The sequence below is a fragment of the Gracilinanus agilis genome, chromosome 1, assembly GCF_016433145.1.
Source record: "Gracilinanus agilis isolate LMUSP501 chromosome 1, AgileGrace, whole genome shotgun sequence".
In the NCBI taxonomy this organism is placed as follows: domain Eukaryota; kingdom Metazoa; phylum Chordata; class Mammalia; order Didelphimorphia; family Didelphidae; genus Gracilinanus; species Gracilinanus agilis.
The window spans coordinates 768,012,883-768,039,736 of record NC_058130.1 but is presented as its reverse complement, the minus strand read 5'-3'; the positions used below and the strand labels follow the sequence as shown (position 1 = coordinate 768,039,736).

General features: G+C 39.3%; 1 protein-coding gene and 1 pseudogene across 1 annotated transcript in view; one reads left to right on the top strand and one right to left on the bottom strand.

Annotated features, from left to right (window-relative positions):
• The window catches only part of SPPL3 (signal peptide peptidase like 3), a 140,170-nt gene that overhangs the window by 71,460 nt on the left and 41,856 nt on the right, over positions 1-26,854 (top strand). Inside the window, exon 2 of the mRNA XM_044673955.1 lies at positions 12,713-12,790. Within this exon, the coding sequence (XP_044529890.1) occupies positions 12,713-12,790 (78 nt within the window). The remainder of the gene's footprint in view (positions 1-12,712; positions 12,791-26,854) is intronic.
• Positions 25,579-26,221, bottom strand: LOC123232578 (annotated as a pseudogene).

Here is a 26,854-nt window from a genome sequence, read left to right as displayed (position 1 = left end):
AACCTATTGAAAATGTAAACATGCCTTTGCTGAAAATTAATATTGCTGAGCTTTAATATATAGATGTCTTTAGCAGAGTATTTAAAAAATATCTTTCCCCTGTAAATGAATCCCTTAATCATACAAATAATGCATGAACCAACTAGTACCTGTCTGTTTGTATGAGTGACCACTTGTTCTCTTTTCCTTATAAATAAATGCCCGTTTTGTGTTACTGGGAATTATAATTGGCTTTAGCCAATATACATGTAGTTTGGTACTCTTCCCCATCGGGTAATTTTATGTTGGCTCTGTAATACACATATTAATCACAATGAAAAGGGAAGCATACATGAGCATGGTGGAGAAAATATAAAGGAATGCTGCCTGCAAGGACTGATGCATATTGCCAGGGATGTCTTTAGCATAGTCTTCTTTTTGAATCCCAGTAAATCTTGCTCCTTGACCAGAAAGTAGAGTGAATCTGAAAGTGGAAGAGGAGGATTTATTTGAGGCCATTTTTTAACACTAGAGCCTGAGCTTTTTTATATGAGTGATTGATACAATAGGACTTCACCTCTCTAATGGAAGTTGTTGGTTTGTCGCTGCACCAGAGTTACTGGTTATCAAGTGTTTCCATGGTGGTAGAACCCTTCAGTTTAAACAAGACTTTAAATACTTGCAGTAAAATCTAAATATGTAAAAAAAAATTTTATGGCTATTAGCAAACAACTTAAGGCAATAATTTTAAAACATCAAACTTTGTGTCTCAGAATTCCTTGCTGCAGTTTGAGAAACTCTACACCCAGGCATTAGTCACAAAATACTACCAGATGGGAGCAGAACATACATGAAAACTATATAAAGAAGCAACATGGAGCAGTGGATAGAAAACCAGCCTCAAAGTCAGGGACACAGATGAGGGTTCAGATGTCTCCCTTCCTCTTCCCTTCATACTTGTTGAGTGATTCTGAGTCATAGAAGAGGTATTGATTTGCATTCATAGAAGTAATTTCTTCATCTGGAACTGCCTACCCCTCAGTGAGATTTCTGATCCAACCACCACCATTCCTCTAGCTCCCTCCAAGAAGAAGAACTTTTTTAGTTTCTTGGCTGGATCCTCTTCCAGAGCACATCATCTAACCCTGGGTGTCCCCCAGGGAGTCTGTCCTGAGCTCTCTTCTCCCTCTATTCCATTTCATTTGGCAATCTCAACAGCTCCCCTGGATTTCATCTCCAGGGGAGATTACCATCTCTGTGCTGATGATTCTCACATCTCCCTTTCGTGCCCCAATATCTCTGCTGACCTCCAGTCTATTGTCTTCCAGACATCTTGAACAGAATCTGGAAGTACTGGAATTGTAGACCTTAAATTTAATCTGTCCACATGGAGCTGATTATCTTCCTCCTACAGCCTACCCTCTCTCTTTCCTTTCTTGGCACTGTCAAGGATACCACCTTGTGAGCCCAGGCCCTTGGGCTCACAACCTAGGAGTCATCCTGGACTCCTTGCTCTCTCTCTCACCCCACAGATCCAAGCTGTTGCCACGGCCTTTGGACTTCACCTTTGCAACATCTCCTGAATAATCTCACCTCTGACGGGACCACTCCACTGATGCAGACCTCATCACCTCACAGCAGGACTATACTAAGTATCCTGTCCATGAATCTGCCTGCTTCAACTCTGGCTCTACTCTAAACCATTTAGCCATGAGGTTGATTTTCCTAAAGCACGAACCCTACCATGTCACATTCTCACACAACTCCACTCCCCTGAGTAAACTGCAATGGCTCCAAACATAAAACCATCTGTTTAACGTCCTAATCCTTCGTAACCTAGCCTGCTTCTAGAGTCTTTGTCACTGTATTTGCTGCCAGTGATTCTGGCCTCCTTACTGATCCCCTGAAAAGACCACTTCATCTTTCAGCTCCTTTCCCTCGTGCCTGGAGTAAGCTCCCTCTTCAACTCACCTCCTGACAGTCCTGGCTTCATGTCCCAGTTAAAACACTACCTTGTACAGGAAGCCTTTCCCAGCCCTTCTGAATTCAAGCGCCTTCCCCCTCCATTCATTATTTCCTAATTATTCTCTAGATCTTTTATTCATACGGTAGGGCCTCCTGCTTCTGCAGAGGTTGAGACATTCCACAACCTGCTGTGGACGACTAAAACCAAAGATAGAAACAAACACTGGCAAACCCCCCATCTGTATTTTCTTGTACATACCTAGAGTAAAGTTTAAATAAACACAGTAAGACATTACCAACATTAAAGACAGCAATAATAAAGTACATTTTACATTATCATACAGTATTATATAGTAGTCCAAGACCACCCCCACCCCCACCATCCTTAAAGCCTCAAGTGGATGCCTTTAACACTTAGGTTAACTCTGCTATATAGTGCTGTGCTCTCCCTGCTCCTGCCTCTTGGCTCTGTGCTCTGCGGACTCCCACCTCACCACACACACACACACACACACACACACACACACACACACAAATACTTTTAAATGTTCCTCTCAGTGAAAGCAGAAGAAGTGACCCACAGAGAGATGGAGAGAGCACCACCATGGGCAGACCATGTGCCAGCCCCCTCCCCCATCTGGTGGCCGCCCTCTTGCTGCTTCCTTCCTTCCTCTGTAATGACAGGGGCTAACTGAACCTGCAGAAAGGAAGCTACTTCTGGTATTGGTTTGCTTACTGTCTCCCATTAAACTAAGTTCCTTGAAGATTAAAGGTTGACTTTCTTTTTTTAACCTTCCCTTCTGTCTAAGAATCAATACTATGTATTGGTTCCAAGGCAGATGAGCAAGATGGCTAGGCTGAAAGAGATAAGTGACTTGCCCAGGGTCACACAGTTAAGAAGTATCTGAGGGGGCAGCTGGGTGGCTCAGTGGATGGAGAGCCAGGCCTAGAGATAGGAAGTCCTGGGTTCAAATATGACCTCAGACACTTCCTAGTTGTGTGATCCTGGACAAGTCACGTAACCCCCATTATCGAGCTCTTACCACTCTTCTGCCTTGGAGCCAATACACAGTATTGATTCTAAGATGGAAGGTGGTAAGGGTTTAAAAGAATTTTTTTTATCTGAGATCAGATCTCCCATCTGTTATTTGTTTAAACCCAGGACCTCCTGCTTCAAGGCCTGGCTTTCAGTTGTTAGGATTAAAATTCTGTAGAGACTATATTAATTTAGACAGTGAACACAGTTTGGAGAGAATAAAGGCACAACATCACATGATCACTTACCTAGCTAATCCGAGTTTGCTGTTCGCCTTGTATCTCTGTTCACTTCCGCTGCAAACTCCTTTGATCCATAGCTTATAACCTTGGTGACATCACTTTTCCTGGTTCTCTGGTTGGACAACCTCGGTCCAGATTAGAGGCCAGGCAAGTGTCTCAAGAACACCAGGGAGCCACGAGGCCTCGCAGCCTCCCACAGTCAGCATGTGGGCCCGATCAAAGTGGTGGAGCTGACAGTGAAATGCATTTTTGAAACTTACCTTTCTCAAAGGGACGAGGGTAGAATCTCCCGAACCACCTAGCTGCCCCCCCAAGGACTCTCTTTTTGCCTTTTTTGTATCAGCCAGCACTTAGAACAGATATTTGACTGCTACAGAGTCATTACATTTCATTCTGATTAAGTGTTTCTTCCTCCCCCTACCCATAGATAGTGTAGTCTTGGGATAGGCAGGGTTTCCTAAATAGCAAAGTGATAATTCCACTGTTCTCTGGCATAGCGTATCCAATCCTTGACTCAGAGGTGGCTAGCCAGGATGGCAGTGGTCTTGAATTCATGTCATATGGAGGTCTATTAAAGGACCTGGCCACGTTTAGCCTGGAGAGGAAAAGACTCACATACGTGGTTGTCATCTTCAAATATCTGAAGGCCTGGGCCGTGGAGGAAGGAATTTGTTTTAGATGGTCCCAGTACCAGGAGAATATTAGAAGTGGCAGAGAGGCTTAGAGTTATAAAACACCCTAATATTTAGAGCTGTTCCCTTGGAAATCTTCAAGGCAGAGGCCTATCCACTTGTCAGATAAGTGACAGTGGGAATTCTTTAAATGAGTCGCTCTCGCTGGGTGCCGTCTCTGTGATTCTGTAATACTTGTTTTGGCTGTCGCCACTGGGTACTCTAGGGAATAGAACAGGTGGGCCCTTTTAATATGGGATTCTTGTTTTGGACTTTCCATTTAGGACCTCAAACAGAATTGAGCTATAGCCCCCAGCTCAGATTCTCTTCTCTACAGACTTTCTCCCTCTAGCAACTTACTGCTTCCCTAATTAGAAAAAACATTATAAAGAATTTCCTTTCTTAGACCTTCATAGTCTGATGGAGAGTGAAATAAGCAAAACCAGGAAAACTTTGTATACTGTAACAGCAATATTGTGGAATGGGTCAACTGTGATAGACTTAGCTATTATTAGCAATGACCCAGGACAATTCTGAGGACTTAGAACAGAGAATGCTATTCACCTTCAGAGAAGGACCTGTTCGAGTCAGAATGTAGAAGAAAGCATATGATTTTTCAGTTGTTTATTTAGGTTTATATTTTGGGGTTTTGATTTTATAAGATTACTCACAAAATGAATAATATGGAAATATATTTTGCATGGTAATACATGTATAATCCAGATCAGATTGCCTGCCAACACCAGAAGGAGGAAGGAGAGGGATCCCATAACTTAGGAAAACTTGTGTATAAATTTGTTACTACATGTAATTGGTTTAAAAAAAAAAGAATTTCCTTTCTTCCTATGGTTTACCTCTCTTTATAGATAGGCTTCTGACCCTACAAAAGAACCTGATGTGCAGGCACTGTGCTGTGGAAAGCTGCACCCCAGAATAATTTCCCCATGCAGAGCTATCTCTGGGGCAGTGATAAATGAAGAGAGAGATTGCTTCATAAGGCGGGAGCTCTGTGGTTTACAGTCTTACCAATAAGAGTTGACCATGGGGCAGCTGGGTAGCTCAGTGGACTGAGAGCCAGGCCTAGAGATGGGAGGTCCTGGGTTCAAATCTGGCCTCAGACACTTCCCAGCTGTGTGACCCTGGGCAAGTCACTTGACCCCCATTGCCTACCCTTACCACTCTTCCACCTAGGAGCCAATACATAGTATTGACTCCAAGACGGAAGGTAGGGGTTTTTAAAAAAAAAGAGAGAGAGAGAGAGAGAGAGAGAGTTGACCATACCAAAGTTTCCTTCTGCCTTCTACATTTAAACATAGATTAAATTATCATTACAAGGAATAATGGAATCATTTCCTTCTTTAGCATATTCTGATTTTTTTCTTCATTACTAGACTGGCAGAGTAGGGGAATATTACAAACATAACATTTGGTTTTCAGAAAAGTGTGAGCAAAATTTTTCCTGGTGTCCTTGTAGACAAGATAGAGAACTGTAAGCAGAATGACAGTGCTGTGTCTGTTGGATATCCAGCTTTTTGAATAATTTGTACTGAAAAGCATTAATGAATTGACGATAATCTGGAGATTCTTTCATAGTAAGCTGCCGTAGAATTTTGTCCTGGAATGTGTTTCATTCAGTATTTTTATCAGTGACTAATGAAGACAGAAATGGCATGCTTCGCATACACGTGGATGACACAAAGCTTGTAGAGATAAATACCTTGATAATAGATTTGGGAGCCTTAAAGACATGAACAGGGTAGAATAATAGGCCAAGTCAAAAAGATAAACCATAGAAGGGATAAATGCACAGTTTTGAACAAGTAAAGAATAAGAGATGTGCAGCTAGACTGCAGTACATGGGAAAAAGACAATCTGTTTTGACTGCAAGTCACAAGGGCTATGAAAAGTGAATGTGACCTTGGGTTCCATTAACATAAGTGTAGCATTCAAAATGACAATGATTAAAAGAAACAAAAAATTCACTATCCCCAAAGCATTGGAATAGTCCCTATAAGGACCTTCCCTTAGAATGGATTTTGAGCTCCACTTTTAAAATGTGGTAGCAATTTGTGTGGCCAGTGCCAGTGAGTAGAGGCTTTAGGCACTATCTGTATTGAGTTCAAATTCTACTTGCCCAGTTTGGAGGGTAGACAAGAATGTTTTCATTGTATAGTTGGAAGGCTAACATAGACATGTTAAAGAACAGTAAACTCGGTGTCGTCTTCTTTGGCATGCTTTTAACAGGATGTGTGTTATTAGCACTTGCCCATAAAGCAGCCAGAAATAGATATTTGACAGCAAAACAGTTATTAAAAACCAAGCATGGTTCTAAAAATCTTGAGGAGTGCGAAATGTAAACTTGGGTGTGAGAGAACTTTGTAGTAACTCTTTGTCTTCTAGGGGCAAAGGGAAGGTATTGGGAATGGGAGGAAAGTGCAGTAAGGAATTTGTGGTTTATGTGGGATGGTATAAACCATTTCAGTTCAGGAGATGACCTCTTAATTACCTTACTTGGCCAACTCAGTGAGAAGCAAAGGCCATTTTCAGGGCCCTGGCAGACAGTTTCCCCTTACAGCTGTCTAGTCAGGGGCCAGCTTAGCTTCCTTCAGCCTTGGTTTCCTTGTCTATAAAATGGGCTTACCAGTACTTGCACCATCTAACTTAGAAGTTTGTAGTAAGAAAGGTACTTTGTAAGCTTAAAGCATCATATATATCTTATCGTGACTAATGAGCCCTAAATGCTAGAAAACCTACTGAGCTTTTTAATTCTGTAAAAAAAATAAGATGTAAAAATAATTAATTTTAACATGACTGATAAATAAAATAAACACTTGAAAAGCCCATGAAGCAGAAGAACCGGAGAGTCTTGTAATTTGCAGGTTTGTTAAGAGAACATGAACAAGACATCGCCCATTCTTGTCCCTGTTTAGCCTGAATTGGTTTTCTGTGCAGGGCTGTCTTTGGTAACATGGTAAATGTATACATCATTCTTCTTCATTCTCAAGAGGATTTCCTAAAAAGAAAAATTAGCATTCTATACTTGAAACATGTTTGTTTTTACAGGGTCAAAGCCAATGCTGCCATCATGGTTCATAGAATATGATTTTATTTTTATCAGTATATCATGTGGTATCATAGTGGATTTGACATCAAAGAACCTAGGTTCAAAATACACGTCTACTACTTACTAGTTTTTTTTAACCCTGAAGGGCAAAGGCTAAACAATCAGGGTTAAGTGACTTGCTTAGGATCACATAACTAGAAAGTATCTGAGGCCAGATTTGAACCCAGAACCTCACACCTACAGACTTGGCTCTATCCACTGAGCCACCCAGGTGTCCCTCTACTACTTACTACCAAGGGTCCCATATTACACATTTCAATCTGGAAAGGACCTTAGAGATCATCTTGTCCAATAGTTCTAAACCACTTGGATCTATAAACTAGTTGCATTTTTAAAAAACATTTTGATAACCCTATTTCATTAATATTGGTTTCCTTTGCAATCGTGTATCTTATTTTATATACTTAACAAACTTAATTCTGAGAAGAGTTCCATAGGCTTCATCAGACTGCTGGGGGGGGAGAGGGGAGGCAGGGGGAAGGGGTCCATGACAACAAAAAAGGTTTAAGAACGCCTGCTCTAATCCAATCCTATCATTTCACCTGTAAAAAGAGAGGGTTGAATTAGGTCTAGATAGGCTCTTGATCTTATGATCATTAGCTGTGGCTTCTACTTCATACTCTTGGCAGTCCTTTCTGTATTCTTACAGGGATAGAATTACCACAAATATTTACCATTTGAGAAATCAATGTGTGTCACCCCCCCCACCCATCTGTATCTTTTTTTACTCTCCCATTGTTTGTGGGGAAACCTGATGAAAGTGCAATGATGTATGGTTATAAAGAAGTCCATAAATATATTATTATTATTATTATCCGAATCATGATACAGTGCAGAAGTTTTGAATTTGCAGCTCCCTTCAAGGCCTGAGTGCAGGGGAACCAGATTACAGTAATTGGGAAGTGTTAAGCAAAATAAGTAAAAATGCAACAGTAGAGTGGAGAGAGGGAGCAGGGCCTACCCTAGAACTTTGGAGAATGTTCGTGTTACGGAGTGGGAAGAAGAAAATCTAGCAGAAGAGGCAGGGCTGGGTCAGAGAAGTAGGAGAACCAGAGAGCAGTGCAAGAGGGAACTTCCAAGGAAACAAGGTTGGTTGTCAGATGCCACAAACAACAAGGTTTGGTGAAGGCTGGATAAAAGTTATTAGGTTGGGAAATTAAGAGGCTGTTGGGGTTCTTGATGGATTGCAGCTTTGTCAGAGTGGCGGAGAGGGAAACCGGCAAGGATTTAAGTGTCCGCTGAGGCAGCGCAGGTAGCCACGGGAGAGAGGATAGAGAACGTCATTGCTTAATGAGGCGATGTGGTTAAGAGTTTGTGATGGTTTTTTTAGACAAGATTAGACCAGTTATACGTGTAGACTGAGTAGAAGAAACAGTTGATGATTTAAAAATATTGCTCTTAGTGTCTACGATGCTCGTCGTGGTGTAGGGGCAACCCTGGATTCTCATAAGTACTGCCAGTAAAGCACAAGTTCTGAGAGGCCCTCCTCGTCGGGGAAGGTCACAGCCAAGCAACAGATGATAAATGTGTTGTAGGAAGGAAGTTCAGAAAGTCTCATGAGGTGAATACATTCTTTTTAATATTATATAGATCTGTTTTATAGACATTTGTGTATTATATGCCTATATATAATACATCACTAGATGATACTTTTTTTTGACTTCAGCAGATCATTGACTTGAGTCCTGAATCTCCTCAGATGAAGAGGAATTCTTTTGCATCTTTGAAGGGAGGCTGCCATATGAATGAAAATCAGGGTCCTGGGACTTTTACAGGGAAGCTCAAGTCTCACAGGAGTAATAATGATGACTTCTAGTCATATGGTATTTGACTCAAAATGTAGTAGAGTAACCTTTTAAAGATGAGGTTTGGAAGGCACCAGAGGACTATATTATGGCCCTAATCTATAAAGGTTCCCTAAATCTCTTCTTCAGATTTATTTAGAAAGATGAAAGAAAATCATTGTCCACAGTGGGCATCAGTACTTGCACATATTAAGCTTCAGTGTTCATTGGGAAACTATAGTTTTATGCCTCCAGAGATGGCTTGCTTTTTTGTCAAGATACAGAGATGAGACATAACATACATTAAGAGCAGCAGTAATTCACTTTGTGGCTTCACATTTATATCAATCGATCGATAAATACTTATTAAGCACCTACTGTGTGCCAGGCTCTGTACTAAGTACTTTACAAATATCTCATTTGATTCTCCCAACAACTTTGGTGGTGGTGGTCATTTCAGTGATGTCCAACTCTTAGATTGACCCTATTTGAGATTTTCTTGGTGAAGAAACTGGAGTGATTTGCCATTTCCTTCTCTGGCTTATTTTATAGATGAGGAAATTGATACAGACAAGATTAAGTGACTTATCCAGGGCCACACAACTAGACCTGGTGTTCTGTTCACTTCACCACTTAGCTGCCTTTAACAAAATTGATAGTAGATGCTATTATTGTTCCTCCTTTACAAAAAGAAGCAAATGACTGCCCTGTGGATTTACAAGTAAATGGAGGAGGCAGCATACAAAATAAATATACAGCTGGCCCTTGCTATATTGCTATTCACTTAAAATGCAGTACGCCTTACTGCTTGCACAAGTTTGCCAACGTGAGATTGTGCACGGCACACTATTGGCTGATGGAATGAGAGACAGCCAACCACAGCACTGTGTTCTGTATCCTGGGCACTGATTGGCTCAGTGACTGGAGCATCTGTCTGCCCATCCATTCAGCATCTATTCTTGTCCACTTCACATCGACGTCCGATGGCTGCGTGTAGTGTTGCTCTGCGGCGTTGTGTTTTTGTGAAGTTCTTATAAAAGTTTGAATTTGTTTCAAGCCCCTGTGGCACGCAAACGGTCTGTGCCTTGTAAGGCTTCTGGCAGGGAACCCAGGCACCAGAGGAAGATGCTTACCATCAAAGAATAATAAAATAAATATAACTCCGCTGCTTTGTGGATTTTCACCATTTGGGACTGGAGGGGTGTCCTGGAATGTAACTCCCACGATAGGTGAGAGATCACTATACACAAAACAAACTTCATTTGAGATAAATAGGAAATAGCATTGGAATTAAGGGAGGTTAGGAAAGGCTTCCTGTAGTCAGGGCAGTCTGTAGTTGGAACGAAGGAAGGAGAGTGCTCCAGATGTGGGAGTCAGCCAGAGAGAATTCTCAGAGCTGATAGATTGAGGGTCTTGTTCAAATTAGAATGAAGTGACTCTCAGTGCTGTGTTTACTGGGTAGGTAGAGCTGACAATTGGTCCAGCCATTGTGGAAAGCAGTCACAGGTCCTGTCTCTGGATCTGACCATTCAATTAGTTCTCTCTAGCTAATTATAGTCTTATCCAGCCCCCACGTGCCATCTGTTGCACAAGAATAGCATGAGATAAGATGCTTTGTTAAAATCCAGGTAAACTGGACAGCAAGGCAGCTCAGTGGATTGAGAGCTAGGCCTTGAGATGGGGAGGTCCTGGGTTCAAATGTGGCCTTAGACACTTCCAGACAAATCAGTTAATTTCAGTTGCCTAGTCCTTGCTGCTCTTCTACCTTGGGGCCAAGACTTAGTATTGATTCTAAGATGGAAGCTAAGAATTTTTTTAAAACAAAATAAAATCCAGGTGAAAGAGAGTATATTGTATATTTATAGCATTTCCCTAATCTACTAATGTAGTAACCTTGTTTAAAAAAAAAAAAAAGAAACAAGATATGTTTTTCTGATAAAGCTCTTTTGGCTCAATGATTATGAGATATCTATACATGCTATAGATGTCCATCACCTGTCTCTTTAATAATACTTTTATAATTTTGTCTGGAATTGATGTCAAGCTTAGTGGATTGACTATATGTAGTTTGTAGGCTCTATTCTCTTCCTCTTATTATATATGGAAGCTCTTGCCCATCCGTAGACCTTTGGTTCACTCTTGTTCTTAGAGTTCAAGGAATGTCAAGGGCATGTCAGAGTAAAAGGGAAGAGGGAAGAGAATGTAAGATTTATGAAACCAAGAAAGCAGAAAAGAGTCCAGGTTAAGGAAGCCTTTGAATTTAGGGATATAGAGGATTTTTTTGTTTGACCTTGGAGGTAATAGGGAGCCCCTGGAGTTTATTGAGCTTGGAGGTAACATGGTCAGAAATGTACTTGAAACATTACTTTGATAGCTGAAAGGAAGATGGAATGAAGTAGAAAGGAGAGTGATGGCAGGGAGACCAGCCAATGTACTATTGCAATAGTCAGGACATGAGTTGATAGAGGGCTTGTACCAGGAAGCAGAAGTGTAAGAAGAGAACATCTTGAGAGGTATTACAAAAGGCCTTGGCAGCAGGTTCTATATTTGGAAGAAGTGAGAGAAAGAGAGGAGTCAAGGCTGACAACAAGTAGGAACGGTTTCTATCCAAGCTGGGAAGCACATCATGAAGTCAGGGAAGTTAACTTGTCTCATGATATTTCTCTGTACAATTGCAGTATCAAATTCCATCCATTCATGGATGGAAGACTTGAGCTCTATTAATTTGATTTAAATGAATCTTAGCTTCTGCAAACTTGTAGAATCACTGTAGAAAGAATATCAGTACACAGAAGAAGTTATCCTAAGAGTCACTCAGTAATTTATTGCTGGTGATATACATTGAATGTATTACCAAAACAGAGAGATTATAAGTTCAGTATTTCATAGTTATATTATATGCCATTTCCAAAAATGGAAGAATCATTCAATAAAGTACTGCTCTGATTATGTAATGATTATGGAATAGGATAGGATAGGGACTAGAACTTTTTATTTCTTTGATACATGGAAGTCCTAGTTGAAGAAATTCCTCTGCTCGTGCCAGTCAGCATCTTTTTTGTATTTTATGTATTTGTATTTATTCTAGAGAATTATCTAAAGCACTGAGGGGTTAGATGACTTGCTGAGGGTCAAGAGGCAAGATTTGAAAATTTTCCTGTTTGTATTCCTAGATGGAAGGCAGCTTGTTAGAGTAGATTTGGAACAGGCCAGCCTCGGTAAGGAACCACTGTGTTCAGGTTCTGCCTCTGACAGTCTAGGTCACTTACTTAACTTTTCCACATCCCAAGCAGCTTTCTGAAACTGTAAGGGAGAGACCACAATTGCTGACCCACAGTTTGTTAGGTAAAAGGAGTTTTGCCCTGAGGGAAATCACCTACACTCTTCAATCACAGTTTTCTCTCTCTCTCTCTCTCTCTCTCTCTCTCTCTCTCTCTCTCTCTCTCTCTCACACACACACACACACACACACACACACACACGTGCGCGTGCACGCACAAAATCAGATGACTTCCTGGTGAAACATTCATCATTTCAGCCAACAGATTTTTATTGAACATCTCTTGAAATATATTAAAATCCCCACGGCCCTGAAAAGAGGACTAAGGTATCTTGTGTTTGTGTGACCCAAAGCAGGCTCCTCCTGGTGGCTGATTTAGTCTTCTCTGTAGGACTTTTGAATGTAATTTTTTTTAAACACATTTCAGAAATTAAATGAGCATTGTCACTTGTGGGCATACAGATTTATTCTACAAGTTGAATGAAAGGATTCTTCTTTATAAATGTACTACAATAGCCATAAATTTCAGTGGTAATTATTCCATTGATTTTTGAATAGCCTATTTTGTAGCTCTTAAAAACCAGTCTTCTAGAAATGCTTAGATGTGTTATTTCTCTTTTTGTTTCTCTAGGGCCTATTCCCTGGTGGATTCCAGTCAAGTGTCAACATTTCTGATTTCTATTCTCCTCATTGTCTATGGCAGCTTCAGGTAATGGACTCTAAATTTTTTCTGCTTTAAGTTGGAAGGATGAATTTTTTTCTTTTTTTATTATTATTTTTATTGTCATGCAAAACATAATTCCTTATTGGTCATTGTTGTAAGAGCAAACTCATACATAATCAAAACCCCAAAATTAAACCATAAGTACACTAATGTGAAAGATGACTCCCACAGTTCTTTTTCTGAAGGTGGATAGCATTCCCTGTCATAAGTGTTTCAGGATTGTCCCAGTTCATTGCATTGCTGAGAGTAGCCAAGTTTTCACAGATAATCATCGTCCAGTATTGCTGTTACAGTGTACAGTGTTCTCCCAGTTCTTTTTTATGTCGCTCTGCATCAGTTCCTGCAGATCTTTCTAGCTTTTTCTGAAGTCATCTTTCTTATCATTTTGTATAGCACAACAGTATTCCATCACCAACATGTATCACAATTTATTCAACCATTTTCCAATTGATGGACATCCCCTCGATTTTCAATTCTTTGCCACTGCAAAAAGAGCAGCTATAAATATCTTTGTACAGGTAGGTCCTTTCCCCTTTTTTATGATCTCTTTGGGACACAGACCCACTAGTGATATTACCTAATCAAAGGGCATGCACAGTTTTATAGTCCTTTGGGCATAGTTCCAAATTGCCCTCCAGAATGGTTGGCACAACTCCACCAACAATGCATTATTGTCCCAATTTTGCCACATCCCCTCCAACATTTACCACTTTACTGCCATATTGACCATAGGTGTAAAGTAGTACCTCAGAGTTGTTTTAATTTGCAATTCTCTAATCAAGAGTAATTTAGAACACTTTTTCATATGATTTTTAATAGCTTTGATTTCTTCATATGAAAATTGCTTGTTCATATCCTTTGACCATTTCTTTTTGGAGAAATGTGGCTTATATTCTTATAAATTTAACTTTGTTCTATAAATGTGAGAAATTGGACCTTTATCAGAGACATTCATTATAAAAAAAATTTCCCAGTTTGTTGTTTCCTTTCTAATCTTGGATACATTAATTTTATTTATACAAAAGCTTTTTAATTTAATATAATCAAAATTATTCATTTTATATCTTATAATTCTATCTCTTGTTTGATCATAAGTTCTTCCCTTCTCTAAAGATCCACCAGGTAAACTATTCTGTGTTCCCCTAATTTAGTTATAATATCATTCCTTTATATCTAAATCATATATCCATTTTGATCTTATCTTGGTATAGGGCAGTGATGGCAAACCTTTTAGAGACAGAGTGCCAGGTCCCCCTCTCATTGGGCTGCTGGACAGAGGGGAGGGTGAAGTGAGGAATGTCCTCAGACACAGGGAGAGAGGGAGGGGAGCAGCTCCACAGTCTCTCAGGCTTTCTAGTAAGGAAGTCTGGGGAGGGTAGTATGCGTGTCTGCAGAGAGCACTCTACATGCCATTTTTGGCATCTGTGTCATAGCTTCACCATCACTGGTATAGGATGTGAGATATTGGTCTATACCTAGCTTCTGCCAGACTGTTTTCCAATTTTCCCAGAAGTTTTTGTTAAATAGTGAGTTTTTATCTGAGATCTCTGGGTTTATCAAACACTAGGTGGGATGAATATTTTCCATGGAAATGGGGATTAAGCAAAATGTTAGGTCTTCTAAATAGAAAATCGATCTTCAAGGCCTCATCAGATACTCAGGGTAGAGTATCAAGGACCTCAGCCCTGGCCTAAGTTGTAGCCCTACACTATTCCACCCCCCACCCCCACTCTTCCCTACATTGGGCTTTCCCCAAGTATCCAGGTAACCTGGTTACTTTTCTAGGCTTTAGCCTGAATTTCTCTGTGGTCCTAGAGTGGAAGAAATTTTTTTTTATAGTTTCTAACTCAATTTCTTTATCATTATTGAATCTGCTATGAACTTCAGAGTGTTGCTAGAATAGACATATCAGACCAAGGCAACATCTCTCCTGTTTAATCTTAGTTTCTCCAAATATGTCAGTACATTAGTCGATAGGTACAAATCTCACAGAGACCAATAGTTAAATTAGTGTGAGTAAATTTGGCTTAAAAATTGCAATTCTTAGTATAAGCCAACTCATTTTCTGCCTCTTGGCCACCATCACTGTGAAAACAGAATGAAGCTGCAAAGGACCATTTTACATTTTTGTTTCACTGGTTGCCATGACCAAGAACTTCACACAACCCTGCCTGCACTCCCAGCTCTCCTACTGTGGAGGAGCCTCTTTATGCAAAGCTGGTCTGCTTGTGGGACTCCAATACTGTGTATTGGTTCTAAGGCTAAAAAGCGGTAAGAGCTAGGCCAGTGATTCCCAAAGTGGGCGCCACCACCCCCTGGTGGGTGCTGCAGCGATCCAGGGAGGCGGTGATGGCCACAGGTGCATTTATCTTTCCTATTAATTGCTATTAAAAATTTTTTAAAATTAATTTCCAGGGGGCTAAGTAATATTTTTTTCTGGAAAGGGGGCGGGAGGCCAAAAAAGTTTGGGAACCACTGAGCTAGGCGATGGGGATTAAGTGACTGGTCCTGGGTCATGCAGCTAGGAAGTGTCTGAGGCCAGATTTGAACGTAGGACCTCCCATCTCTATCCTGGCTCTCAATCCACTGAGCCACCTAGCTTGCCTCTCTTGGTATATATTTTAGAGTAAAAACTCGTCTATCCTCAGTAGTCTCTAACCAACTGGTGGGGAGTGGATGGAAATGACAAGCAACACCTGAGAAAATTAAATTAGCAGGTTCTTTGTTTTTCTAAGATAGGTATACAAAAGGTGGTGTTCATCTGCTTTTAGAATTAAAGAGAATGTAAAACTAAATTCAGTGTACAAAATATAAATCTCTGCTGTAGCCACGTCTTCTGTTCTGACAGCAGGAGCCCTCATCTTGGAATCATGAGAGATGGAGACTTGGCAAGTAATGACTAGGGCAAATAGTAGAGCTTCTTGGAATCTGTTTCCTTATCTCTATACTAACAACTGTAGCATTGACCTTGTTGGGTTTTTATGTGAATCAAGGAAGATAATGATGCAGAGTGCTTCGACAAACTAAAATGTTCCCAAAAGGTCAGCTACTGCTTATTTTTCTTTAATGAACTGTGAAGAAAGTAGGAATAGAAGGAAAATAGAGAGGTAAATTACATAGTGAGAGATTAGCATGGGAGAAGAGACTTTGATGCTATGGGGTTCGTAACTAAACCCTAGTGAGACTGGCATTTAAGAAAAGTGATAAGTGAGGAAACTATAGACACTGGTAGCATTGTTCTGAGATTCTGAAATCCCAGAGTTAATTTAATTCACCTTCCCATTGATCAATTAAGTAACTAATTGACAACAGGAAACAATAAGAACAGACACATTACATTACAAAGGAATTTGTGCTTGATTGTCATGAATTCTGGGAGGGCATCATAGTGCCTCTATACACTGACAGCTGTGGCCTCTGGAATCTAGACGTTGTTGTCATTCAGTTGCTTCTGACTATGTGACCCTATTGAGTGTTTTCTTGGAAAAGATATTGGGGGGTTTCTGCATCTCATTTGACAGATGAGAAAACTGAAGCAAACAGTGAAGTGACTTGCCCATGGTCACAAAGCTAAGAAATGTCTGAGGCCAGATTTGAACTCCTGAAAAGTTCCTCCTTCTAACTCATTCTAAGTCTAGTGCTCTATCCACCATACCACCTAGCTACCCTGAATTAGGAAAGGCTTGGGTTCAGTTGTTGCCTCTTACTCTGTGAACCTAACTTCTCAGTGCCCCAGGAAATTCTCTAAGGCCATAAGATGCACTCTACTGTTGAAGTCATAAGTCTGGTTTTGTTTTTTCTTGTTGTTTGTTAAAAGAATGATACAGATCAATGCTGTACTTTCCAAGAAGAACAAAAATTACTGAATTGACTGGGTAAAAAGAATAACTGGACCTAATGAGGCCCTTAAAAAAATACAAATGTCACAGAATTTGAGAGTTGGAAGGGATGTCTGGGGCCATTGAGTCAAACACATAAACCCAAGGAATTCCCACTCAGCAAACATGACAAGTGTTCATCCAGCCTCTGCTTGAAGGAAGGGGGGAGCCCATCATCTCTTAAGGTAGCACTAGTGTTCAGGAAGTTTTTCTTGATATCAAGTATAAATTTTCCTCTTTGTAACTCTACCCCGACCCCTGCTCACGGTTCGTTCCTGAGCAGGGCAGATTTGTCACCTCCCCAATCCTGGGTACTACTGCATGCTTTTCTGACCACGTGCAACCTAACTTTTGACTGAAGACTCATCTTCACCTTCCAGTCCACCAAGAGCCCCAGGTCTTTTTCAGGACAACTGCTCTCTCACTGTGCATGTCTTTTCCTTAGACTTGTGAAGTAGATTTTTTTTTTTTTTTTTTTTTTTTTGCACCCAATATAAGACTTTGCACTAATCCCTGTTCCTCTGGTTTGATTCAGCCCAGAACTAGTTCTACCAGAGTCCTTCTGGATCCTGACTCTTAGCATCCACAATATGATGAAGCACCACCTAGGTCTTGATTCACGTCATTGATACAAATGTTAAAGAGCACAAAGACAGGCACAGATCCTGCTTCTAAGGAGAGATGGAACAAGTAATGCCTAGTGGGGATGTGAGAAGAGTGGGAAGCACTCTTAGCATCAAGATACAAATCTTACAATTTGCTGCAGTGGTAATGGTGCTCCAATGTTTCTTCAAGGACATATTGCAGATTCCTCTCCAAATGGTGCATGTTAAAGCATCACAGCAGGACGACAAATAGATTCATTCTTATTTTTAAAAGCAAATCCTCAAGAAACTAGATCCTACTGGATAATTAGGTTGGCGAATTACAGCTTACCAGTTACCTGCTTACAAGCTAAGAGTGGTTTTCATATTTTTCAATAAAGTTTTATTGTATTTTAAAATGTAAAAACCCTTCTTAGCTGAAGGGCCTATAGAAATAGCCTTGTTGACCCTCTTATTAGGCTATAAGACGCAGAACTTTATTTTTCTGAGACCAGATCTCACTGGCGACTTGTGGAGCTGGATGTCCCTCCTGGTCATTTTTTCCCCCATTTTTCTGACTTGGATCAGCCTGGTGGCCTTCCCTTCCAAGGGGCTTGCCCACCCCTCTTCTTCCCCTGATATGTGCCACAGTTAGTGGGACATTAGATCAACAACTCCTAAATTCTAGGGATCTAGAACCAAAAAATCAGGACCTCTTTATGTTCATCAAAGTTCTCTAGGGAGCTTTTATGACAATATGAAGAAAATTACCATTTCGTTAGCATAGGCATTATTTCATTAGTTAATCATTGATGGATTTTTTGCATATTTTAATTTAACTAATGTATTTTAACTTGGTCTTGCTGTTTTTTAAGAATTAAGACTTTTTTTGCATTTTATTTCTCTAAAGACTGTTGATCATGTTTTGTGACAATGTTGCAAATAAAAATGTATGAAAGAAAAGAACACAAAAATCCTCCCTTTGCAAGAGTAGACCTGCCCCAGATGCCCCACCATGCCTGACCAGACAGAACTATTAAAAAAAAAAAAAAAACTCTGTGCATAAAAAGTTTTATTTTTTCATTTAATAAAAAATATGTCCATTTACAAATTTATTCAAAACTTTATATGCTTTCTAAATTGAATAAATTTGAACATTTTTTTTTAATGTAACTTTCATTATGTTCCACAAAATTATTATCTAGTTCTTTGGGATTTTTTAAATAATTTTGCTTGTTTTGTAATTATCCTAAAAAAAATTTGCCTCTTTACTGTAAAAATAATAGTGAGTTTGAGAGTTTAAAGAGAAAACTTAATTGGAAGAAAAATTTTTCGTTTTTTAAATTCTATTTTTAAAGGAATGCCTGCCTCATTGAGGATGATTATTAAGTTCTCTTGCCATGCTAAAATTAAATACATTTATAATTATGTATGCACTGGTTTTTGAAGAAGGAAGAAGGCAATAGCTAGCTGAGGTAACTCCATTTGCTAGAGAGAAGGTTGAATAAATCAGTAAGAGAGAAACTTCAAATGAGGATTTTTGCTTTGTTTTGCTAAATCCTGGCATCTAGCTTTGAAATTATGCCCTGAATGCCCTCTGTTTTCTGAGCATTCTAAGAGTGTTATAACATTACCATCCTTATTCCTAAAGATTTAAACCTTCCTTGTAGATGAAAAAGGAGAGTACACATACTTTCCAGGTTCCGAGCAGTTAAAGTATATATGAAATCAGAAAAGGTGATCCAATGTTCTCAAATAAGATCACATTTATAAAGCCTAGAGTTTAGCAAATTGCATCCCTTTTCTCCTTCTCTGGCTCAGTGTTCTTGTAGCTCAGTTTATAGCTTGACATTTATAGAGAAGTAAGAAATACCTCCTGGAGTGAAAACATTTCTTAGGGAAAAAGATGTGCTCAAGGCTTATTTTCTTATTTATGAGGTCACAAAAAATAGCACATGGAGCACACAAAGGTTTTGTAAGAATATCAGATGAAAAGATGGAGGAAAAAATATATCTGGTGAAGCCAAAAGGCCAGCAACTCTCAAAGCATATTTTCTATACCAATTTGATGAGTAGAAGAGATTTGTCAGTTTACTGAGGTCCAGCTTGCTGTCAGAAGCCTGGGACCCAGCTGACAAAAGATTCAGAAACCACAGATGCTCTGAAAATGTATGCCCTGATCATTTCAAGTTGACTTTATTTGTTTTTGCCTTCTTCAGCCCCATCTGAAGATGAAGTGGAAAGAACCCAGGTTCTCAAGATGAATTTGCCAGCTCTGATCCTTAAGATCTAGTACCCACCCAGATGGAGAAGTGCTTATGCTGGCCCTTAACCCTTCCCAGGCTTCTATTTCCTCATTGGTTTTCCTAAAGGACCTCTGACATCCTTCCTACCTCTGGAATTATGACCACTGATGAAGCTGGCTAAAATAAGTGTACCCACACCTCCTTCCTCTCTCGAGCTCTTTTCTCTCCTCCACCATCCCATCTCCCCAATACCTTTGCACATTGAACAGCATATCATTCTGGTCTTTCTGATGTAGGTTTATTGTTGCCATTTCAGAGACAGTGGTCATTTTGGTGAAAGCATTGTTAAGATATTCTGATTATATTGTCAAACCATAGTTTCTATCTCTTCTTCCTAAATCTTCCATTGCAGGTAGTTAGTTCATTGTTATAAAGTGACAAAAAGCCAAATTTCTTTCACAATAAATTTTCCATCTTTTTTTTTCACTCTTAAACACTTTATAAGCATTTTGATACAGACCTTCTATGAAGCCTTGGCAACCAGGAAAATTTATTTATGTACCTCTTCATTTAAAGAAAATGACTCAATATTGAAATTAGAGTGTATTTTGTGGGTGGAATATGTCAATTATTTAGTCAGTTCCTTGGCCCTTTGACCTAAGGAATGATTTTCTTAAGGCAGGTTGGCGACTGGCCAGTCGCTTCCCTGAACTTGGCTTGCTAAATATTTGTTGGTTAATAGAAAATATTTTCTAGAAGACAGAGGAAGCATGCACACTCTTTTGAATGATGTTTCCAAAGTTGACTTGCTAGCTAACCTGTAGGCTTCTGTCTCTTTCTCAGTTGTATGGCCCCTGCTCACTCTTTCCCTTCCTCCTCCTTTCTTCCCCACCCCCCCCAAAATGATGTTTAGTTCCTAGTTTAGCTCCTAGAAGGTCATAAGATTTCAAATATAAAGAAAAGTTTATGATTTAAAAAAAAAACTAACAAAGGAAATTGAAAAATGTGTGTTAGTTCATTGACATTTCCGTGTATGACATGGAATTTTATTTTGGAAAGGAAAAATGGGGGTGGGGAGGAGGATCTTAGGATCATCAATTTAAAACTGGAATGACCCTGAAAGATCATCCAGTCCAATCCCTCTGTTTGATGGCCGAGGCCACAGAGCTAAGTAATTTGTTTAGAATCATGCAGTTCATCAGGGAGGGAGTGTCTGAACGCAGGTCCTCCTGACTGCACTACATCCAATTCTCTACACACTAGCTTCTCCTCCACTTCCTCTGAGATACCTGTCCTTCATTTGTAATAGAACAGAATGTAAAAAAGCAGTCTTTCCTAGTAGGAGAAATTGTTGTTACTCATTTGTTTATCAGTTGTGTCCAACTCTTTGTGACCCTATTTGGGATTTTCTTTGGCAAAGATCCTGGAATGGTTAGGTTTTCATTCTTAATTCTTAGAGGGTCAGACTCAAAGAGCTAACAGGTAGGAATTTAATAAATGCTTGTTCCCTTCTTCCTATAAGTTTTCTTTTGGTTTGATTTCTTTCTTTCTTTTTTAATTTTTTTATTGATTAATTAAGAAAATTTTTCCATGGTTACATGATCCATGTTCTTTCCCTCCTCTCCTCTCACCCCTCTCCCATAGCAAAAGCGCAATTCCACTGTTTTTAACAATTTCCATATTATTTCCATATTATTGATATTTGCACTGGGGCGATTGTTTAGAGCAGTGGTTCCCACACTTTTTTGGCCTACCACCCCCTTTCCAGAAAAAATATTACTTAGCTTCCCTGTCACTTACTATCACCACCCCCTTACAGTTATTCACCGCCCCCAAATGCACCTGTGGCCATCACCGCCCTCTTGGATCACTGCAGCACCCACCGGGGGGCGGTGACGTCCACTTTGAGAATCACTGGTTTAAAGTCTACATCCCCAATCATATCCCCATCGACCCATGTGATCAGGCAGTTGTTTTTCTTCTGTGTTTCTACTCCCACAGTTCTTTCTCTGGATGTGGATAACATTCTTATAAGTCCCTCAACTATCCTAGATCCTTGCATAGCTGCTAGTACAGGAGTCCATTACATTCGATTGTACCACAGTGTATCTGTCTCTGGGTATAATGTTCTCCTGGTTCTGCTCCTTTTGCTCTGCATCAGTTCCTGGAGGTCGTTCCAGTACACATGGAATTCCTCCAGGTCATCATTCCTTTGAGCACAATAGTATTCCATCACTTTTGGTTCAGTTTCACTTAGTGTCAATTCATCCACATCTTTGCCTGTCTCTCTGATACTATTTTTCCTCATTTTTTAGCACAATAGTATTTTGTTACATCTCAAGATCTATTTATCATCTCCAGATAATCTGATAGATGGCTTAGTTGATAAGAAGTAAAGACAGGGAAGATCTTTTAGCTCATACTTCCAGCTGTGTCTCTGGGAGCATGGAGTTTACCATATATATTTCAAGACTCATTTCACAAACTACCCACCCCACCCCACCCCGAAACTTCACAGATGTGCAGATGTTACAAATTATGTCATATCAAAACACAAAAAAATCTCATTTGACTTCAGAATAGAACAAGGCCAAGGCTGAATTTTGGCTGGCCCATTATCGAAAGTTAAGTCTGGGAATACTTTCTCGGGACGAATAACCCCCACTGGAGGAGATTTTGTCTAAATTTTGTCTATTATTGACTATGAGGTGTCTAGAAACAGATTCAGAGTCCAGGCAGCCTTTTGCTTAATTTCTGTCTTTAGTCTTGGAGAGAAATTGTTAACTTCTTAACTGCTGGTTTGCTAGGAACTTGAAGCTTTTCAATAAGGAAAGGTGTGGATCAGAAAAGGAGTCAAAAGAGGAGTCTCAGATTTTTATCTATTTGAGACTCTTTCCCTTTTTGGCTTCCCATATATTTCCCCCTTTTCTTTAAATTAAAATGATTTATTACACAGGAAAACTTTTAATATTGAAAGGAGTCATCAATTAGTTATAATTGTCAGCTATAGCTGGATCTGATAGGATTTACAGATTAAACTGTTTATTTATGGCTCTCTGTAGTTACATCCATGAACCACAGTTTGTTCAGACATTCCCAATTTAAGGGTAAGTTTCTCATTTGGTTTTGCCAACACAAAAAGAGATGCTATAAACATTTTTGCCAATCTGATGGTATGCAATGGAACCTTGGAATTGCTTTATTTTTTTTGTTGTTGTTGTTCAGTTGGTTTTTGGTCATATTTGACTCTTCTTAATCCTTTTGGGGGTTTTCTTGACAAAGATACTGGAGTGGCTTTCCATTTCCTTCAGCTTATTTGACAGATGAGGAAACTGAAGCAAACAGGATTAAGTGACTTGCCCAGAGTCACACAGGTAGTACATGTTTGAGACCACATTCAGACATTTAAAGATGAGTCTTTCTGACTCCTGGCCTGGCACTCTATCCTAGCTGTCCTCTTTAATTTATACTTCTCTAGTTGTTAGAGATTCTAAGTGATTTTTTTCATATAACTATGGAAAGCCTAGCTTTCTTCTCTTGAGAAATACCTGTCCATATTATCAGATGGAGAATGGCTTTTATTCTTATAAATTTGAATCAGTTCCTTTTATATCTTAGAAATGATACCTTTATCAGAGAAAATTTGCTGCAAAGATTTTTTTCCCCAGCTACTTGTTTCCCTTTTAATCTTAGCTTTATCAATTTTTTGAAGTTATTTTGCCCAATTGTATGCCAATAAATGTGACAATCTTAAGTGAAATAGATGAATACTTGACAAAAATATAAACAACTAGGTTAACAAAAGAGGAAATGGAATACCTATCCCCATCATAGAAAAGAAATTGAACAAACCATCAATGAACTCCCTAAGAAAAAGACCAAAATGGAATCACAAGTAAATTCTATTAAAACATTCAAAGAACAAACTAACTCCAATACTAAATAAATTATTTCTTAAAAATTGGGGAAGAGGGAATCCTTCTATACTCTTCTTATAACACAAAGATGATATTGATACTGAAAGTAGGAAGAGCTAAAAAGAAAACTATAGACCAATCTCCCTGATCAACATTAATGCAAAAAATTTAAATAAGGGGACAGGTAGGTGGCTCAATGGATTGGGAGCCAGATCTAGAGACAGGAGGTCCTGGGTTTAATTCTGGTCTCTGACACATCTTACTGTGTAACCCTGGCCAAGTCACTTAAGCCCCATTGCCTAGCACTTATCATTCTCCTGTCTTAGAAACAATGCAGAACTTAGTATTATTTATCATAATTGTATCATAAGAATTATATACACAATCAGGTGGGTTTTATGCCAGGAATGCTGGGATGCTTCAATATTAGGAAAACTATCAGCATAGTTGACCATTTCAATGATCTTAGCTTTATTAGATTTGTTTATAAACTTTTTAATCTTACGTAATCAAAATTATCCATTCTTTGTCCCTTGTCATAAAACTTTTTCAATCATTTTGAGAATTACTACTTGTAGTATAGTTTGAGTCTAGGCCCCCTTAAAATCATTATTTTTCCTAAGTTTATTGACCTTTTTTTTGCCTCCCTAAGAGTTTTTTTTTTCTAGTTTTGTGAAATAGTTCCTTTGGTAATTTGATTGCTGTGGTATTAAATGAATTATTGGTTTTTGAAGGGAAAAGTATTTTAGAGGTAAGATCATTTCATTTAAGAACACAATGCATTAAGTATACTTTTGTTCCTTGAAGAAATTATCTTTAACATTTTTTTGTTTTAATGAAAGGGAAAATAGTGACTAATGCTAGACTTGGACTCAAGAAGGCTTGTGTTCAAATCTACTCTCTGACACATCCTGACTATTCATCCTTTTCTCATACTTAATTAGAAAAATTGAGGCCATTTGCCAAGATCTTTTCTTCTCCTCATTTACAGTCACTCAGACACCTTTTCTTATTCTCTCCTCCTTCACTGTGGTCTTGGCCAGAGAGGAGACCCTTCTCCTTGACAATGCCAACCCTCTCCCACACTTCCTTGATCCTATCCCTCCTGTCTTTTTCAGCAGAACACTTACTATCATCCCTACTCTCTACTATTCCATCTTACCCTATCTATTGGCTCCTTCCTTCCTGCCTGCAAACATGCCCATGTTTCCCTCCATCCTTCAAAAACCCTTCCCTGATAGAACCATCTTCACTAAATAGTATCCTATTTCTTTTCTTCTTTTCTCAGCATTTACTTCTTGAAAAAGCATTTTTACATTCAGTGTATCTGCTTCCTGTCTCCTCACTCTTTTATGAATTCTCTGCAACTTGCTTTTGGGGGGAGGAGGCCAGGGGAACAGGGAGGCCAGGCTTTGGATACTTGTACAGTTTAATTTGCAAACAAAATTTCCAAATTACATCTTGTAAACAGTATAGAAGACTCAGGGGTAAAATGAACTTCTCATTATGGAAAGCCTTAAATTATAATACATTATTATAGTAGAAAATACAGGAGATAGAAGATAACTGAAAAGACTAATACAACATTAGATTCAAACCTATGGCCCCTGTAGCTACTTAAAACTTGGTTTTATGGACTAAACCCTACATTTTTCAAACCTTTTCATTTTCAAAGAAAACAGTTCAAATAACTGCCATGGAAGCTCTTACATGCTTGAGACAGGATGACAAGAAGATGTAAAATCCAGGAGGACACATGAGACATGACATTTTATCTATAACTCCCTTTTGCTTAACTGAGCTTGTAGTTTAACAGTTCAAGTGCCTTCTTTGGCTTCAAATTCAGATTCTTCTGCTACATCCTTGAGCCACTCTACAGATTCACTCAAGATTCCAACTATCTAAAAAGTTCCGTTATTTTTCTGGCAGGTTTTCATGAAATATATGTTGGTCTACCAGTCAGTATTCTGACTCTTCAGCACCAGGAGGGGGATGGGGGGGGGGCTGATCTTGAATAGGAAAGGCAACAAGTAGAGGGCCATATTGCTCTGCAAATGCTCCATGGTCAGCCAGCACCTCCTTCTTGTGCCATTCCACAGTGCTCTTTCCACTTGACCAGACTGCTTATAGCCATCTGTTCTAGGTCATTCATCTCTCCTTGACATACACAATGACATCTTTAAACAGATCGGCATGGGACATTTGTCCTTGAACTTCTTTCTGTTGAGCTCCTGTGATTTACTGCTTCCAAACATAACTGAGTTCTTTTAGACTTGCTTTAGTAAAACCTTCTGTGAAGTGCTCAACACTTTGCTTGTTAGCAGGAAAAAAGTTCCATCAGCCTGTTGTCCATGTGACTTTTCAGAGACTACCAGCTACTTTACTGCATTCACATCCTTTTTATTTATCTATGGTTCAAACAGCTTTACAGCAAAGGCCATTGAAGTATTTTTTAAACAAATTGTCGTTTTAAAGCTCTTAAGAATGGACATATTAAGGGGCCCAGTGGCCAAAAGAACCCCAGTCAACATGGCCAGCTTGTGCCTCTTGAGTCTCTTAAGAAACTCTTTAGAAATAGCAGTAGCTTTTAAACTTCATTCACTAATCCCTTTGAGTGAATTTAGGTCTCTTGGTCAACTTGTTGAATACCTGAGCAAAAACTTGCATGGTCTCTAGGTCTTCTTGTGTTGCAAATACACAGATATCTGAACACCTCATGTCATCTGCCTGTGTGTACCACCTGGGACCAGCATGCCACCAGCCACCAGAAAGTCAGAATGTGTTTCTGCATATCAGTGATAATAAGTTTGGCCCTAGAAACTCGAAGAAATTTTGCTGCTGCTTCCAAATTAGTGCCAGTTTACGTTAAACCTTGAATAATGCAGTCCTGAAACTGAGTAGAGTCAAACCTCTCTTTTTCATTAATTTTTCTAGTTTTAGAATGTTTACCTGATGGTGTTGGCTTTTGTTGGTTTTTGATTATTCATAAAAGACACCGGAATTAAAGCTGAAAAGAAAGACCCAGAAATCCTTGAGATAGTGCAGCAGAATAAACTGAGACCAGAACTAACTCGGAGAAGAAACTGCTTCCTGACCTCTTCGTTCATCTGTTCCTCTCCTCCCAAAAAGTTACCAGTGATTTCTTAATGGCCAAGTTTAGTGACCTTTTCTCAATCTTTATATTCCTCTCCAAAATACTTTCCGAGTCTAGGATTTCATGACACTTCCATCTCCTGGCTCACTTCCTGTTCAGCTTCTCCTTTTGCCACATAGTTCCAAATTAATATACAATGGCCGGACCAATTCACAGCAGCACAAGCACTGTGTTTATGTGTCTCCTTTTTGCAGGTTTTTAAATTTTTTCTTTATTTTATTCCAGTAACAAATCTACATATAAGCTTTCCAAGGCTACATAATGCATGTT